The 16341-nt window shown below is 39.2% G+C and overlaps 1 protein-coding gene across 1 annotated transcript in view; it reads right to left on the minus strand.

Annotated features, from left to right (window-relative positions):
* LOC308086347 (uncharacterized protein) overlaps positions 1-6523 on the minus strand; it is a gene marked incomplete at both ends in the record, with an annotated part of 36511 nt that extends 29988 nt beyond the window's left edge. Inside the window, 3 exons of the mRNA XM_080429868.1 lie at positions 5562-5763; positions 5901-5996; positions 6487-6523. Coding sequence (XP_080285994.1) covers positions 5562-5763; positions 5901-5996; positions 6487-6523 — 335 coding nt within the window. The remainder of the gene's footprint in view (positions 1-5561; positions 5764-5900; positions 5997-6486) is intronic.
* Between the last annotated feature and the right edge of the window lie 9818 nt (positions 6524-16341).

The following is a 16341-nucleotide window of genomic DNA, read 5'->3' on the forward strand; positions in this document are numbered from 1 at the left end:
GGAAATTAATAAAACATGCGAAGGTTTATTAGATTTATTTCCCTGAATTCTATTTCTGATTATGTATAGATCATATACGATCTATACAGGCCCTTTTTTTTACGAAAACCATTTTGTTCATCTTCCAAAAGGTGATTATGTTCCAAGAATGCCATCAACCTACGATTTAAAAGAGATGAGTACAATTTATAAACTGTGCTAAGTAAGCTAATAACTCTGTAATTTAATGGTACCCTTGGGTCATCTTTAGAAGACTTAGGTATTGGATTTATAATGGATTTAAGCCAGATGGAAGGCAAAATACCAGAATTAAAACAGCATTTAAATAAACCACATAGAACATCAAACAATTTAGGTGATTTAAGCACCTCATTGTACAGTTCTTCAATACCCAGAGCTTTTCCTCTTTTAGCCATGTCAATTGCTTGTTGAACCTCCTCCCTACTCAGCTCTCTGTTCAGATCAGGGATGGGCAACTAGCATGCGGCCTGTACCGTCACTCAATGAGGCCCCAGGCCAAAAAAAATTAATTACGTTTTTTAAGTTTTCTTTTTAAATCACAAAGAAAAACAAAGTAATCTAAACATATCCGAAATGGTGAACTATTGCCTTCAACTGTTCCAAACATGCAACTTTCCATGAACCATTTTAATTACAACAGTCCACCAGTAGAGCGCGCTCTCGTTTATTTTAATAGAAGCCTTATTAACTATAATTCTAGTGTTCATTTTTGTATATTTTTAAGCCAAGGTTACAGCAATACTCTGAAAGGCATAATCAGGAATGTGAAGTTTTGTTTAGCATTACAGCCGTAGTAAGTTGATAGAAGCATTACTAAGTTAATGTTATATAAAACTGTAGGAAATCTCATAATATATCTCATTGGCCAACTACAAAAATGATTGTAGTACCTCACTGAAATACACTGGGATGTGTCCTTACCCCATTGAAACCAGGAACGCATCTGTATAACCACTTTAACCATTATTTTATACTTTGGCTATTCAAAAATAGCAGATCTACAAGCTCATAGTGCGACACTCTGTGCCACGGCACGCTATGAGCTTGTATATCTGCTATTTTTGAATAGCCCAAAGAAAATCTTAAAATGACACACAGATGCGTTCCCGGATTGAATGGGTTAAGAGATGTTTGCGATGCTGTGACCAATTGCTGCATGGGGCAAGTTTGTGCCTCAAAAATAATGTACATTTTTAGACATTTAGAAAGACATATTTAATAGATCAACCACCATGCATATTTATTATGATGGGTTTTGAAAGAGTTTCAAGATCCCAAAATTCATAAAATGTTCTCAATTCATATACATGTAACCCTTCAATTAAAGCGACCAAAAACATCTAAACTGGAGTTTTTCACCGGACTAACAGTCCTTGTCCCTTTTATGCACATGGAGATCTCTGTATCTGTCAGTCCTTATCCCTTTTATGCCCATATATGGAGATCTCTGATGTCATCAGTATATGCCCATATATGGGCATGCCCTCTTTTGTGCCCATATATGGAGCTGACTGATTTGTTTGCTGATGTCATGACGACACATTGAGATTGGACAACACACTCAGGGTTCCTTGAGGGGTTTCTAAATGGACCCTTACAGGTTTTAATTCTCAGAGTGTACAAATGGACAGCCGCGGCCCGTCCATAGAGGGCGCAAGTGCGCCGCACCACCACCCTTTTTTTTTTTTTTTATATATAAAAAAATCACTTTCACTTTGATATCTGCGTCGTCCTGTAATTTATTTAAAATGAGCAAGGTAAATATTTAATAGTAAGTAAACAGTGGGTAAAAGGTATAATCTGCCCTGGTGAAATGTCAAATGTTGATACAAATGTTCTACGTTGTATAACGTTACTGATAGGTTACAGACTGTCACGTGTATGTGCGCAGAGATCTTTACTCCATGCCTCTCGTTCTAAGTTGGACATGCGCAGTTGGATCCTCTTCAATGCAAACGATAGGGTCTCTGTTGGTCGCACATTAACTGCGTTCAGACCAATACACACCACCAACCTCTTGGGGGCAGCATACACCTCATAACAGAGACTGACACACAGCGTTGATAAATGAATGATATTGAGGAGTAGTAGCGTCGTGGAAACAGACAGTAAGTGTAGTGTTAACCTTATTTTTAACTCTATGGTGTAAACTCAGTAATTTTAGGATGGAGGAAAAAGAGAACTCAGTTAAATCACTGCAGAAAACTCCATTTGAGAGAAGAACACTGCCAGATAAACTAAGAATAAAACAGATTGGACCAGATCAACCTGATGTCAACATCACTCAGAAAACTAAGGACAGAGGAAGGGAATACACAAGGTATTTTTCAAAGAGCTGGTACAACAAGAAGGCTTGGCTAACTGCATGTAATCAGTCCAATGCTTTATTTTGCTTTCCCTGCCTCCTTTTTCAAACAGCAGGGTCTGACCCAGCATGGATTAAGACTGGAGTGATAGATATGAGGCACTTATCAAATAAAGCTGAAAAACATGAGGGAACCTCAATCCACATGGACAATGCAGTGAAACTAGCCTGTACTGTTTGCAAAGCAGGAACATATTAAATAACAGGCTACTTCTCTTTTTTCTTTTTGTTTAATTAACAGGTTTTGAGGCATTTTTTACATTTTTACATGATTATAGTCTAGACATGAGAGAGATGTTATTTTGAAGAATGGGGTACCGAAACATTAAATAACAGGATACTTCTCTATTTTCTTTTGTTTAATTAACAGGTTTTGAGGCATTTTTTACATTTTTACATTATAGACATGAGAGAGGTTATTTTGAAGAATGGCTCCCCCAAAATAATTAAATAACATAACCCTAACCTAACCCTAACCCTAACCTTAAAACCGAAATAAAGTTAAAAAAAAAAGAGTTACAAAATCCACCCAAAATCCACCCATTTTTGCCCAAAAAAACGGCCAGAACCGCCCAGAACCGCCCCAAAAAACGCCCAGAACCGCCCCAAAAAATCGCGCGCGCGCCCCAAAAACACCCTAACCTAACCCTAACCTTAAAACCGAAATAAAGTAAAAAAAAAAGAGTTACAAAATCCACCCATTTTTGCCCAAAAAAACGGCCAGAACCGCCCAGAACCGCCCCAAAAAACGCCCAGAACCGCCCCAAAAAATCGCGCGCGCGCGATTCGCGCACGCGCAGCACTCCGACCCAAATTTCCCACCAGCCGCCACTGCAAATGGAACCAAATGCATTATGAACCATTTGCATGTTCATAGATAGATAGATAGATAGATAGATAGATAGATAGATCTATGATTATTAAATCATGTTGCAAAAAAAACGTTTTGAATCCGCTGTTGCATTATGGGGAATGGCAGTATTAAAATGTTTGTGAATGGCACTCGCATGGCCCTCGGACAATCTAACTATGAAACCCTTATTTTCAACAGTTTTATGGGTATATTATATGTAGCATATTTTAACTATTTAATGGACAAATGGACAACTCTGAAAGATTCAGATACAGTGGTTACACCCATGCATGAGAACAGTTTCAGAATGGAACCAGGGAGGAAAGCTTTTAACCTAAACAATTCCATCCACTGCCTCCTCAATACAAGGAAAGGTTTTAACAGACAATCAAAACCACCGGTGCATCTCAGCCACAGTCCCACACTTGTTCTGCACTTTCAGGGACCCACCTCGGGTTGTGTACAAACAACCACCACCCAGTCCTGAGGTCATGTTGGAAAATAAACCCAAACAGCACATATTTAGCAAAACTACCAGAGGCCTAAAAAAAAAACACTGTTGAAGAGTACTGTAACAACGTTATTAAATATTGTTGCTGTGACTTCTATGGTGGCCTTGCATCAGTGTACTTAAGATAACACAATTAACCCATTTAGATCGGGAAGGCATCTGACATCTGTGTCATTTATAGATTTATCTGGCTATTCAAAAATAGCAGATCTACAAGATCATAGCGCGGCACTCGCTGGGTGTTTGACTGCCCTTAGAGAGAGTGAGACAGATATATGTATCTATAAAGAAAGCATCACATGGATGCACCTGGGACGTATCATCAGTGTTGTAGCCTGGGGTCATCGGGTGTTTCGGGTCTCGCAACAACATACACCCTCGCCCATGTGACCCAGCTAGGTGACCCAGATCAAGCCCAGACTTACGTCCCAGTAGCTACCCACGGTCAGTCCTATTATGGAAAGACAGGGCCACTCAGTCCGCTTCTCCGGAACTACTCTGCCGGGACTGGGGAGGGCTCTGGCACGTGGAGGGACTAGGCTCTGTGGGTGGCCTCCTGGCTGGGCTCCTCCTCCGTCTCACCGGGTCCAGGACCTAAGCGTTGCACAAGACTCCCCCGATCCAAGTGGTCACCAAACTATTCCTGGTTGTCACGTAGTCTAATTCCTATGAGCCCTCAAACCTCACATAAAAATGACAAAACGTTTGTCCTGCTCAAGTTATTTATTGCTGTAAATATTGTTACAAACATGGCTCTGGTGGTACAGAAATGTAATTGAACAGGCCAATAAACAACAGCAATTAACAATGCCATTACTTTAAAAAAAATATTTTCTATGCAGCTTTGGGTCCTGGTCATTCAGTTCCCATAGCTGTCTTTTGCAAACGTTTTACATAACTGACAGAAAAAGAAATCTCAAGTAATCGTTCAGCATCATTATAAACTCAAGTGAAAACGTATACACACATCCTAAACTGAGGAAATAAACTCTAAGGGTTAAAGTACAAAAGTCAAACTTTATCACATATTATATTTTAATGAACACTTTCCTATCGTGAAAGTCTGGGAAAAGACTGTAATTGTACTGAAACATGACTGATATATGACTGGAGGCACTGTCTTCATGTGGTTCTGAGAAAGAGAGAGAGAGAGAGAGAGAGAGAGAGAGAGAGAGAGAGGGAGAAAAAAATGAACATGTTACCCAGTAGTAGTTATCAATATTGTATCTATAAGGGTTGTATTTTCCTGGTTTTAATGACCTAACTAATTAAACTTTATACACTTCTCCAATCTATATAATTCTATAAAATCCCTTCACTGAAATAGCTGATCTACAAGCTCACAATGTGTTGAGATCTTGCAGATTTGCTATTTTCGCCAAAAATTCACCTATTTTCACATTATGTTCAACTATTATGACATGCCCAGAATAGGAAGGCCAATTATTGTGATATTTATTTTTGTCCATTAGGCCCTGCCCTAGTAAATAAGTAGGCTGACACACTGACAGCCACCAGAGAGCCATGTGTCACAATGATCTGAGACAGTTAGTGCTAGATTAGATGGACCAGAGGGAGGGGAGCACTCGTTTTGTTTCACTCTCAACCTAATAAAGAATGGTTTTACATGCATGACTTTTTCATTAACTCATAGAATGCCTCTTGACCAATCAAATTACTCGACAGTAACCTAAATATATCAAGATCATGGTCAAACGGTGAACTGGGCTCAGTGCCAGCAGGTGGGGACCAGCATGAGTCAGATTAGTGTAACTCTAAATGTTTTATGGTGTAGTTTGTGGCATCCTTACCCGTCACAAGACCCACCACTGCCTGACTCTACTGCTCCTGTCCCAGTGCTGTCCATGGTCTCTGCAGGGTAGGAGGAGCTCTCATCCTGGTGAGGTTTGGACCTGAAGGTGAAATCTTTGTCTTTACTTTTGGACCCTTTGGGCCGGCCTGCCCCCTCTTCTTGGACTTGTTGTCGCCCTTCACTCCCAGCAATGAATGAACCTCTGTACAGAAAATGATACACAATCCAATGTATAGAAATTTTACTTAAACCCTATTTAAAGTAAATTCTGTCAATCTCATCATCAACAATAATAATAATATTAATAATACATAATTATTTGTTCCCTCTCTCTTACCGTCACTGGGCCCCCCATGCAGTTCAATGGTGGAGGTTCTGCTCTTCTTTTTAACAGGGTCTCCATCAGAGGAGGACTGTTGCTGTTTCTTATCTGCTGAAAGAAACACAAATGAAAAGGAATTTTGTAAATATATTATTAATGTTATTATAATAGAAATGCACATAATTTAGAGATTTGGGTAAAGGTATGACATTTAGGAACAGGGAATAGCTTAAAAATAAAGTGCAATGATAAGAATTTGGAATAAGTGTGTTTGTGTGTTTGTGTGTGTGAGGGGGTTGGGGGGGTACAGTACAGGTTATTATGAGCGACATATTAATTGTGTTGATTTAATTTGGTCATGTTGACATCATCAGATTGTGTAATTCCATTGCTTTAGTATTCAGGACTTGTCACTGTCATGTTGGATTACAATGAATGATAATATTGTTGCTGACGGGCAGAAACCTTGTATCTCCATTCAGTATCACATCTGTTTGCTTTTTTGCCCTATTTTATACCATGTTGTAAGACACAGTGTCACAAAGTAAGATTTCATCTTAAGCATTAAAAAAAAAGCTACAGATAGAGCTGTATTTTTTACCTGTATGAGTCCTCATGTGATTCTTCAGATGAGCCATTAGAGTAAATCCTTTGGCACAAACTGTACAAGTAAAGGACTTTTCCCCTGTATGAGATCTCATGTGTTCCTTTAGATTTCCCATTTGAGAAAAGCCTTTGGCACAAACTGTACAAGTGAAGGGATTTTCCCCTGTGTGAGTCCTCATGTGAGCCTTCTGATCTCCCATTTGAGCAAAGCCTTTGGAACAAACTCTACAAGTGAAGGGCTTTTCCCCTGTGTGGGTCCTCATGTGAGTCTTCAGCGCATCCATTCGAGCAAAGCCTTTGGCACAAACTGTACAAGAAAATGGCTTTTCCCCTGTATGTGATCTCATGTGAGTCTTCAGATTAACCGTTTGAGTAAAGCCTTTGGAACAAACTGTACAAGTAAAGGGCTTTTCCCCTGTGTGGGTCCTCATGTGAGTCTTCAGCTCATCCATTCGAGCAAAGCCTTTGGCACAAACTGTACAAGAAAATGGCTTTTCCCCTGTATGTGATCTCATGTGAGTCTTCAGATTACCCGTTTGAGTAAAGCCTTTGGAACAAACTCTACAAGTAAAGGGATTTTCCCCTGTGTGGGTCCTCATGTGAGTCTTCAGCTCATCCATTCGAGCAAAGCCCTTGGCACAAACTGAACAAGAAAAGGGCTTTTCCCCAGTGTGAATCCTCATGTGTCGTTTTAGATGTCTCATTTGACCAAAGCCTGTGCCACACTCTGTACAATTGAAGCTTGTCTTCGCTGTGTGAATCCTCATGGATGGAGTTTGTTTGGGTGATTTCAGGTCCTGGGACAGCTTGCTGCTGAAAGATAATGTTTTTCCTTCCAAATTTCTTGTCTTGCGTGATTTCAGTGTGTTTAAAGCTGACTGATCTTCCCTGGTCTCCTTCCACTCATCACTGTCTTCAGTGTCAGATTCAGAACAGTGTGAAGAGAGGAGCTGGCCATCACTAGTTGGTTGTGATGTTCCACAGTCCTCTACATCAGCTTGTGTTTTCATGTGTTCAGTTGAGGTGCTGGCTAGAGGCTCTGTCTCTCTGTTTTCATCATCTTCTTCATGTTTTACTGCTAGTAATATCAACATCGACTCAGCAGCCTCCTCTGGACTTTGAAGTAGCTCCTGCTGTTCCTCTTTAATCTGTGGAGGCTCTGGTTCCTCCTGGACCAGACTGGAGTTCCACTCCCGCTGTTCTACGGAAACTTCCCCTTTACACACAGGGAGGTGCAGGAAGTCTAAACAAAAGATAAAATGAGAGTAAACCACTGAATCTTTGAACTTAAACATTTTAGTTGGTTCTAGAGCTGGCATTCTTTTGGTCAAAGGTTTGATTCTAGTGAGAGTTGTGATACCAATGTTATATTGAACAGACCATAAGCCAGGGGGCCAAACTCATTTAGGTCGCAATCTGATTGGGCAAAATTCTACTTCATGTGACCACTTGTGCGTGCGTCAATGCACACATGCTGCGGGGATACACGTGCAAAACAGCATCTGACACACTAAGATATGTGTCTGGGACAGTATATTTCACTGCAAAGACTGAGTGACTGAAAAATAAAGCCTCCTTGAACCGTAATTCACAAAAACATCTGTTTGTATATCGATACTTGTGCCTGATCCACCACTCATTAGCGTCATTGCATCAGCAGTGTTATCTGACATTACGTTAATATGCTATTTATAGCTCCTGTACCACTAATTAATCACGTGCACAACAAGCTCAATGCAGACTGAAACTATTTTGTCCATGTTGTAATTATTCCCATGAGCAACACACACAGACAGCTAATTTGATTTGAAAGGCACCAATGCTGTTGTAGTATTCTGTAACAACTCTGTTGCAGCCTTACATGTTAATGTTTAACACGTTTAAGTGATCTATTATATTCACCAAGCTGCCAGTGAGGGGGAGAGATAGTGGCCAGAGAGCAGTGGTTTTCCGTACAGATATAAAGTAGATTATCAATGATCATGAGTCATTTCCCCCCAAAACACACTGCGTATTGAACTCCTTTGGTGGCTGTGCTTCAGATTGATCAACAAATAAGTTGAATGTGTTTTTCTTTCTTTCTTTTTTATATACATATATCAACAAATCAACACCAAAAAATTATATATATTTTTTTATATAGTTGACCAAATTGATTAGTCTGATTAACCACTAAAGCTCTACTTTAAACTTTGTCATAATGGTGTTGTTCAAAAATACAAAAAGAATAGCAGATCTACAAGCTCTCTACAAGCTCACAACAGGTCATGACACGACACATTTTGACTGAGCTGGAGATCCAGTGGAGATTAATGATTTTTATTTTATTTTCACAATAAAAAATGTTTAAAGAGAGGAAATGCATTACTCACTTGCTTGTGTTTTCATGTGTTCAGTTGAGGTGCTGGCTAGAGGCTCTGTCTCTATGTTTACATGATCATCTTCATGTTTCACTGCTAGTAATGTCAGCGTTGACCCAGCAGCCTCCTCTGGTCTTTGAAGTAGCTCCTGCTGCTCCTCTTTAATCTGCAGAGCCTCTGGTTCCTCCTGGATCAGACTAGGATTACTCTCCTGCTGCTCAACGTAAACCTCCTCTTTACACACAGGGAGGTGCAGGAAGTCTAGACAAAAGATCAAATCAGAGTAAACCATAGAATGGAAAAGGAACTTTCACATTTTCCATGCTGTGTTTCCTTTTGTTGCATCGGCAGAGTTCTCCGACAGCTTGTCATTACACACTGTTGTTAATAGGCTATTTATAGCTCCTGTACCATTAAATAATCATATACACATGAATGCAGATTATGAAACTCATGTTTCAGCTGTGATATTTTGTCCATGTTGTAATTATTCCCATGAACAACACACACAGACTGTAAAGAGGGAAAATGATGTGGGTTGCCCCGGGATACAGAGCTAGTTTAATTTGAAAGGCACAAATGCTGTTGTAGTATTCTGTAACAACTCTGCCACTGGCTTCCCTTTCTCGCTTATGATCAGTCCAATTTCACACACATAATTGAAAAACATAAATGAATAAAATAAAATCTCCTCTGCTCAAGCAGTGGACTTCAGTGTGATAAGAGTATGGTTAATAGAATTAACCATTTTGGTAGAGGCGGGAGAACACATTGTTCTAGTGGTGCACGATAAGTATCGGCCCGATAATTATCGGTCCGATATCAGGAATTATGACGTCATCCCGATAAAACCGATGACATTAATAATAGCTCCGATAATACATTATATTTGTCAGCTGTGATCTGCATGGACTCTCTCGGTTAGACACCGTTGTGTGGAGAAGTATAACTCTCGGTTAGACACCGTTGTACTGGAGAAGTATAACTCTCGGTTAGACACCGTTGTGTGGAGACTCTCTCGCACACGTTGTAGCAGCAGCAGCAGCACAGCCCCCCCCCCCACACACACACACACACACACACACACTTATTTAGGCTACGCTACACAGAGAGAGTGAGGCGGCATGAGGAGCTGGTTGAGACCTGGTCTCAAACGTGTTAAAACAACTTGGATAGACCACTGTCTGGAATAATAAATGATCATCATACATACAGGTCTACTACTAACCTTTGTTGCTGTTGTCATCTTGACCATCATGATTTGTGTGCATGGGGTTCTCATCTTAAACAAGCTTAGTGCTTAATGAGATTTCCAGTTTAGTAGACCTTGTATTGTGAATTTGTACTTCCATGTACTGTTATGTACTGTCATGTACTTTTCACATGTCTTACTAAATAAAGTACATCAATCGATCAATCAAACCAGCCAAAGTAAAATCCACGATTTTTTTAGTGTTCTCCAACTTGCATGGAGATCAGAGTGATCTCATGGTGGATGCGTTTAACGCATATGTTGCCAATCAGCTGTTTAACATTAGCAGGTTAACGATGGCTCGTTGAGTCTGTGCATTTGACCCTGATTTGACCACACAGGCAATCAAAAGCACTATGGCAGCTGTAAGTAACCGGTTGTCTATCGTCTGTGTCTTGTCTATGTTTAATAGCCAACTGAATATTTTCTGTAGCCTAGAGATATCAAGTAATTCCCTGAAGAGGGTAGACCCTCTCCCTCATGCTAAACTTAAAGTGACTTCTAAGGTTCCACTTCTCCTCAAAAAGACAACTTTATTTTCCTTTCTCAATGACAAGCCTAATATTATTATTGCATTTTGGCTATGTGCAATAACTGCAAGCCAATGTTCATAGGCATTGTCAGTATTTGTCTTCATTATTTCTTGAATTCCTATTTCTTTAGTTGCCAATAATTCAACTGTAAGCCAGTGTTTTGAGTCTACACAATAAATAGTAAAAATAAATTCTACATTCATAAATAATACAAAATAATAATAATGATTAAAAGGTTCTATGATTAAATGCATTCTATTGCTCAAAGCCATGTTAAATCCACATTTGCCCACTACTAGTATTTCTTACCATAAGGTGTGCTAATACTACAGATTCAAATACATTTGAAAAAATATATTTATGATTTTTTAATATGTATATTAGGGCTGGGACTCGATTAAAAAAAATCTAATTAATTAGAGGCTTTGTAATTAATTAATTGCAATTAATCAAATTTTAATTGCATATCAATATTTGACCTGAGAACAGTGAAAAGCATTTTCTTCAAACGGATTTTGGCATACGTCTTTAAGTACATGTACTCAAGAACTGAAGTACAAATTTGAGGTATTTGCACTTGATTCTCGAGTATTTCCAATTTCTAATACTTTTACTTCTATAAGTAACTCCACTATATCTCAGAGGCAAATATTGTACTTTTTACTCCACTACAATTATTTGAAAACTTTAGTTACAAGTTACTTTGTAGATTTCGATTATAAAAATATACCATGTAACCATGTGAAAATAGCAGATCTACAAGCGCAAGGCATTGTGAGCTTGTAAATCTGCTATTTTCCACCACTGGAGGCTGGTAGAGTGTTGTTGATACTGATGTTTTATAGTAGTTTAATTAATTATTCATAAAAATCGCGTGCATGTGACCCGCACCGCATCGTGGTGCCCCCCCCCAGCGCACCGCCGCCCCCTCCCCCTAAACGGGACAAACGCGCACGTGTGGGGGGGCAGCCATTACAGATTCTGATTTGCCCAGCCAACATTATCATGCAGGCATCATGTTTTCATGCACTGTGCTGGCTGCAGTTAACTTTGTTGTTGCGCACCAACGTCGGTTGGTGCGCTGGTATGATCGGTCCATCTGAAACTCGTCCAGTGAGAAACGTCTTTTGGTCAAAGGTTTGATTCTAGTGAGAGTTGTGATACCAATGTTATATTGAACAGACCATAAGCCAGGGGGCCAAACTCATTTAGGTCGCAATCTGATTGGGCAAAATTCTACTTCATGTGACCACTTGTGCGTGCGTCAATGCACACATGCTGCGGGGATACACGTGCAAAACAGCATCTGACACACTAAGATATGTGTCTGGGACAGTATATTTCACTGCAAAGACTGAGTGACTGAAAAATAAAGCCTCCTTGAACCGTAATTCACAAAAACATCTGTTTGTATATCGATACTTGTGCCTGATCCACCACTCATTAGCGTCATTGCATCAGCAGTGTTATCTGACATTACGTTAATATGCTATTTATAGCTCCTGTACCACTAATTAATCACGTGCACAACAAGCTCAATGCAGACTGAAACTATTTTGTCCATGTTGTAATTATTCCCATGAGCAACACACACAGACAGCTAATTTGATTTGAAAGGCACCAATGCTGTTGTAGTATTCTGTAACAACTCTGTTGCAGCCTTACATGTTAATGTTTAACACGTTTAAGTGATCTATTATATTCACCAAGCTGCCAGTGAGGGGGAGAGATAGTGGCCAGAGAGCAGTGGTTTTCCGTACAGATATAAAGTAGATTATCAATGATCATGAGTCATTTCCCCCCAAAACACACTGCGTATTGAACTCCTTTGGTGGCTGTGCTTCAGATTGATCAACAAATAAGTTGAATGTGTTTTTCTTTCTTTCTTTTTTATATACATATATCAACAAATCAACACCAAAAAATTATATATATTTTTTTATATAGTTGACCAAATTGATTAGTCTGATTAACCACTAAAGCTCTACTTTAAACTTTGTCATAATGGTGTTGTTCAAAAATACAAAAAGAATAGCAGATCTACAAGCTCTCTACAAGCTCACAACAGGTCATGACACGACACATTTTGACTGAGCTGGAGATCCAGTGGAGATTAATGATTTTTATTTTATTTTCACAATAAAAAATGTTTAAAGAGAGGAAATGCATTACTCACTTGCTTGTGTTTTCATGTGTTCAGTTGAGGTGCTGGCTAGAGGCTCTGTCTCTATGTTTACATGATCATCTTCATGTTTCACTGCTAGTAATGTCAGCGTTGACCCAGCAGCCTCCTCTGGTCTTTGAAGTAGCTCCTGCTGCTCCTCTTTAATCTGCAGAGCCTCTGGTTCCTCCTGGATCAGACTAGGATTACTCTCCTGCTGCTCAACGTAAACCTCCTCTTTACACACAGGGAGGTGCAGGAAGTCTAGACAAAAGATCAAATCAGAGTAAACCATAGAATGGAAAAGGAACTTTCACATTTTCCATGCTGTGTTTCCTTTTGTTGCATCGGCAGAGTTCTCCGACAGCTTGTCATTACACACTGTTGTTAATAGGCTATTTATAGCTCCTGTACCATTAAATAATCATATACACATGAATGCAGATTATGAAACTCATGTTTCAGCTGTGATATTTTGTCCATGTTGTAATTATTCCCATGAACAACACACACAGACTGTAAAGAGGGAAAATGATGTGGGTTGCCCCGGGATACAGAGCTAGTTTAATTTGAAAGGCACAAATGCTGTTGTAGTATTCTGTAACAACTCTGCCACTGGCTTCCCTTTCTCGCTTATGATCAGTCCAATTTCACACACATAATTGAAAAACATAAATGAATAAAATAAAATCTCCTCTGCTCAAGCAGTGGACTTCAGTGTGATAAGAGTATGGTTAATAGAATTAACCATTTTGGTAGAGGCGGGAGAACACATTGTTCTAGTGGTGCACGATAAGTATCGGCCCGATAATTATCGGTCCGATATCAGGAATTATGACGTCATCCCGATAAAACCGATGACATTAATAATAGCTCCGATAATACATTATATTTGTCAGCTGTGATCTGCATGGACTCTCTCGGTTAGACACCGTTGTGTGGAGAAGTATAACTCTCGGTTAGACACCGTTGTACTGGAGAAGTATAACTCTCGGTTAGACACCGTTGTGTGGAGACTCTCTCGCACACGTTGTAGCAGCAGCAGCAGCACAGCCCCCCCCCCCCACACACACACACACACACACACACACTTATTTAGGCTACGCTACACAGAGAGAGTGAGGCGGCATGAGGAGCTGGTTGAGACCTGGTCTCAAACGTGTTAAAACAACTTGGATAGACCACTGTCTGGAATAATAAATGATCATCATACATACAGGTCTACTACTAACCTTTGTTGCTGTTGTCATCTTGACCATCATGATTTGTGTGCATGGGGTTCTCATCTTAAACAAGCTTAGTGCTTAATGAGATTTCCAGTTTAGTAGACCTTGTATTGTGAATTTGTACTTCCATGTACTGTTATGTACTGTCATGTACTTTTCACATGTCTTACTAAATAAAGTACATCAATCGATCAATCAAACCAGCCAAAGTAAAATCCACGATTTTTTTAGTGTTCTCCAACTTGCATGGAGATCAGAGTGATCTCATGGTGGATGCGTTTAACGCATATGTTGCCAATCAGCTGTTTAACATTAGCAGGTTAACGATGGCTCGTTGAGTCTGTGCATTTGACCCTGATTTGACCACACAGGCAATCAAAAGCACTATGGCAGCTGTAAGTAACCGGTTGTCTATCGTCTGTGTCTTGTCTATGTTTAATAGCCAACTGAATATTTTCTGTAGCCTAGAGATATCAAGTAATTCCCTGAAGAGGGTAGACCCTCTCCCTCATGCTAAACTTAAAGTGACTTCTAAGGTTCCACTTCTCCTCAAAAAGACAACTTTATTTTCCTTTCTCAATGACAAGCCTAATATTATTATTGCATTTTGGCTATGTGCAATAACTGCAAGCCAATGTTCATAGGCATTGTCAGTATTTGTCTTCATTATTTCTTGAATTCCTATTTCTTTAGTTGCCAATAATTCAACTGTAAGCCAGTGTTTTGAGTCTACACAATAAATAGTAAAAATAAATTCTACATTCATAAATAATACAAAATAATAATAATGATTAAAAGGTTCTATGATTAAATGCATTCTATTGCTCAAAGCCATGTTAAATCAACATTTGCCCACTACTAGTATTTCTTACCATAAGGTGTGCTAATACTACAGATTCAAATACATTTGAAAAAATATATTTATGATTTTTTAATATGTATATTAGGGCTGGGACTCGATTAAAAAAAATCTAATTAATTAGAGGCTTTGTAATTAATTAATTGCAATTAATCAAATTTTAATTGCATATCAATATTTGACCTGAGAACAGTGAAAAGCATTTTCTTCAAACGGATTTTGGCATACGTCTTTAAGTACATGTACTCAAGAACTGAAGTACAAATTTGAGGTATTTGCACTTGATTCTCGAGTATTTCCAATTTCTAATACTTTTACTTCTACTCGAGTAACTCCACTATATCTCAGAGGCAAATATTGTACTTTTTACTCCACTACAATTATTTGAAAACTTTAGTTACAAGTTACTTTGTAGATTTCGATTATAAAAATATACCATGTAACCATGTGAAAATAGCAGATCTACAAGCGCAAGGCATTGTGAGCTTGTAAATCTGCTATTTTCCACCACTGGAGGCTGGTAGAGTGTTGTTGATACTGATGTTTTATAGTAGTTTAATTAATTATTCATAAAAATCGCGTGCATGTGACCCGCACCGCATCGTGGTGCCCCCCCCCAGCGCACCGCCGCCCCCTCCCCCTAAACGGGACAAACGCGCACGTGTGGGGGGGCAGCCATTACAGATTCTGATTTGCCCAGCCAACATTATCATGCAGGCATCATGTTTTCATGCACTGTGCTGGCTGCAGTTAACTTTGTTGTTGCGCACCAACGTCGGTTGGTGCGCTGGTATGATCGGTCCATCTGAAACTCGTCCAGTGAGAAACGTTCCGCGGTGCAAAAATAGGTGCGATTAAAATGCGTAAATTTTTTTAACGAGATAATTTTTCTGTAATTAATTGATCGAAATTAACGCGATAACGTCCCGGCCCTAATGTATATATATTTGTATTATCGGTTATCGGTATCGGTATCGGTCTTGAGAAGCAAGAAGTTCCTCTGAGTAAGTTGAACCACCCCCTGTATCTTTAAAACTATACACATGAGTTGTCATCTGAACTTAAAATCAGGACACACCCATCATTTCCACCTTGCTGTGAAGTTTAGAGACACATGGGCAAAGTGATAAGCATATTTCTACACAAAAAAAGTGTTTTTTACTGGTCAAAGTAAATTTTTTACTTTTCTGGTATAATGATTTTTATTTTAAAGCAAATGTACCCAGGTTGAAACTTATATATCATGCATGTTGGTGATATTCCAATGTATAAAACCATGTGAATCATTTAGCTAAAGATTAGCCTGAAGCATTAAGCTAGCCAGGTTAGGTCAAAATGGTGGCCATGGGGCAAGATGAACCAAATGCCTTGGGGTAAATTGAACCAATTATCCTAATATTAATCACCATTCATATTTTTTATTATGTCTTTGCTTCTCAAATTATGCCGTATGACCTCA

The sequence above is a fragment of the Gymnoscopelus braueri genome (assembly GCF_963280865.1).
Source record: "Gymnoscopelus braueri genome assembly, chromosome: 6".
In the NCBI taxonomy this organism is placed as follows: Eukaryota; Metazoa; Chordata; class Actinopteri; order Myctophiformes; family Myctophidae; genus Gymnoscopelus; species Gymnoscopelus braueri.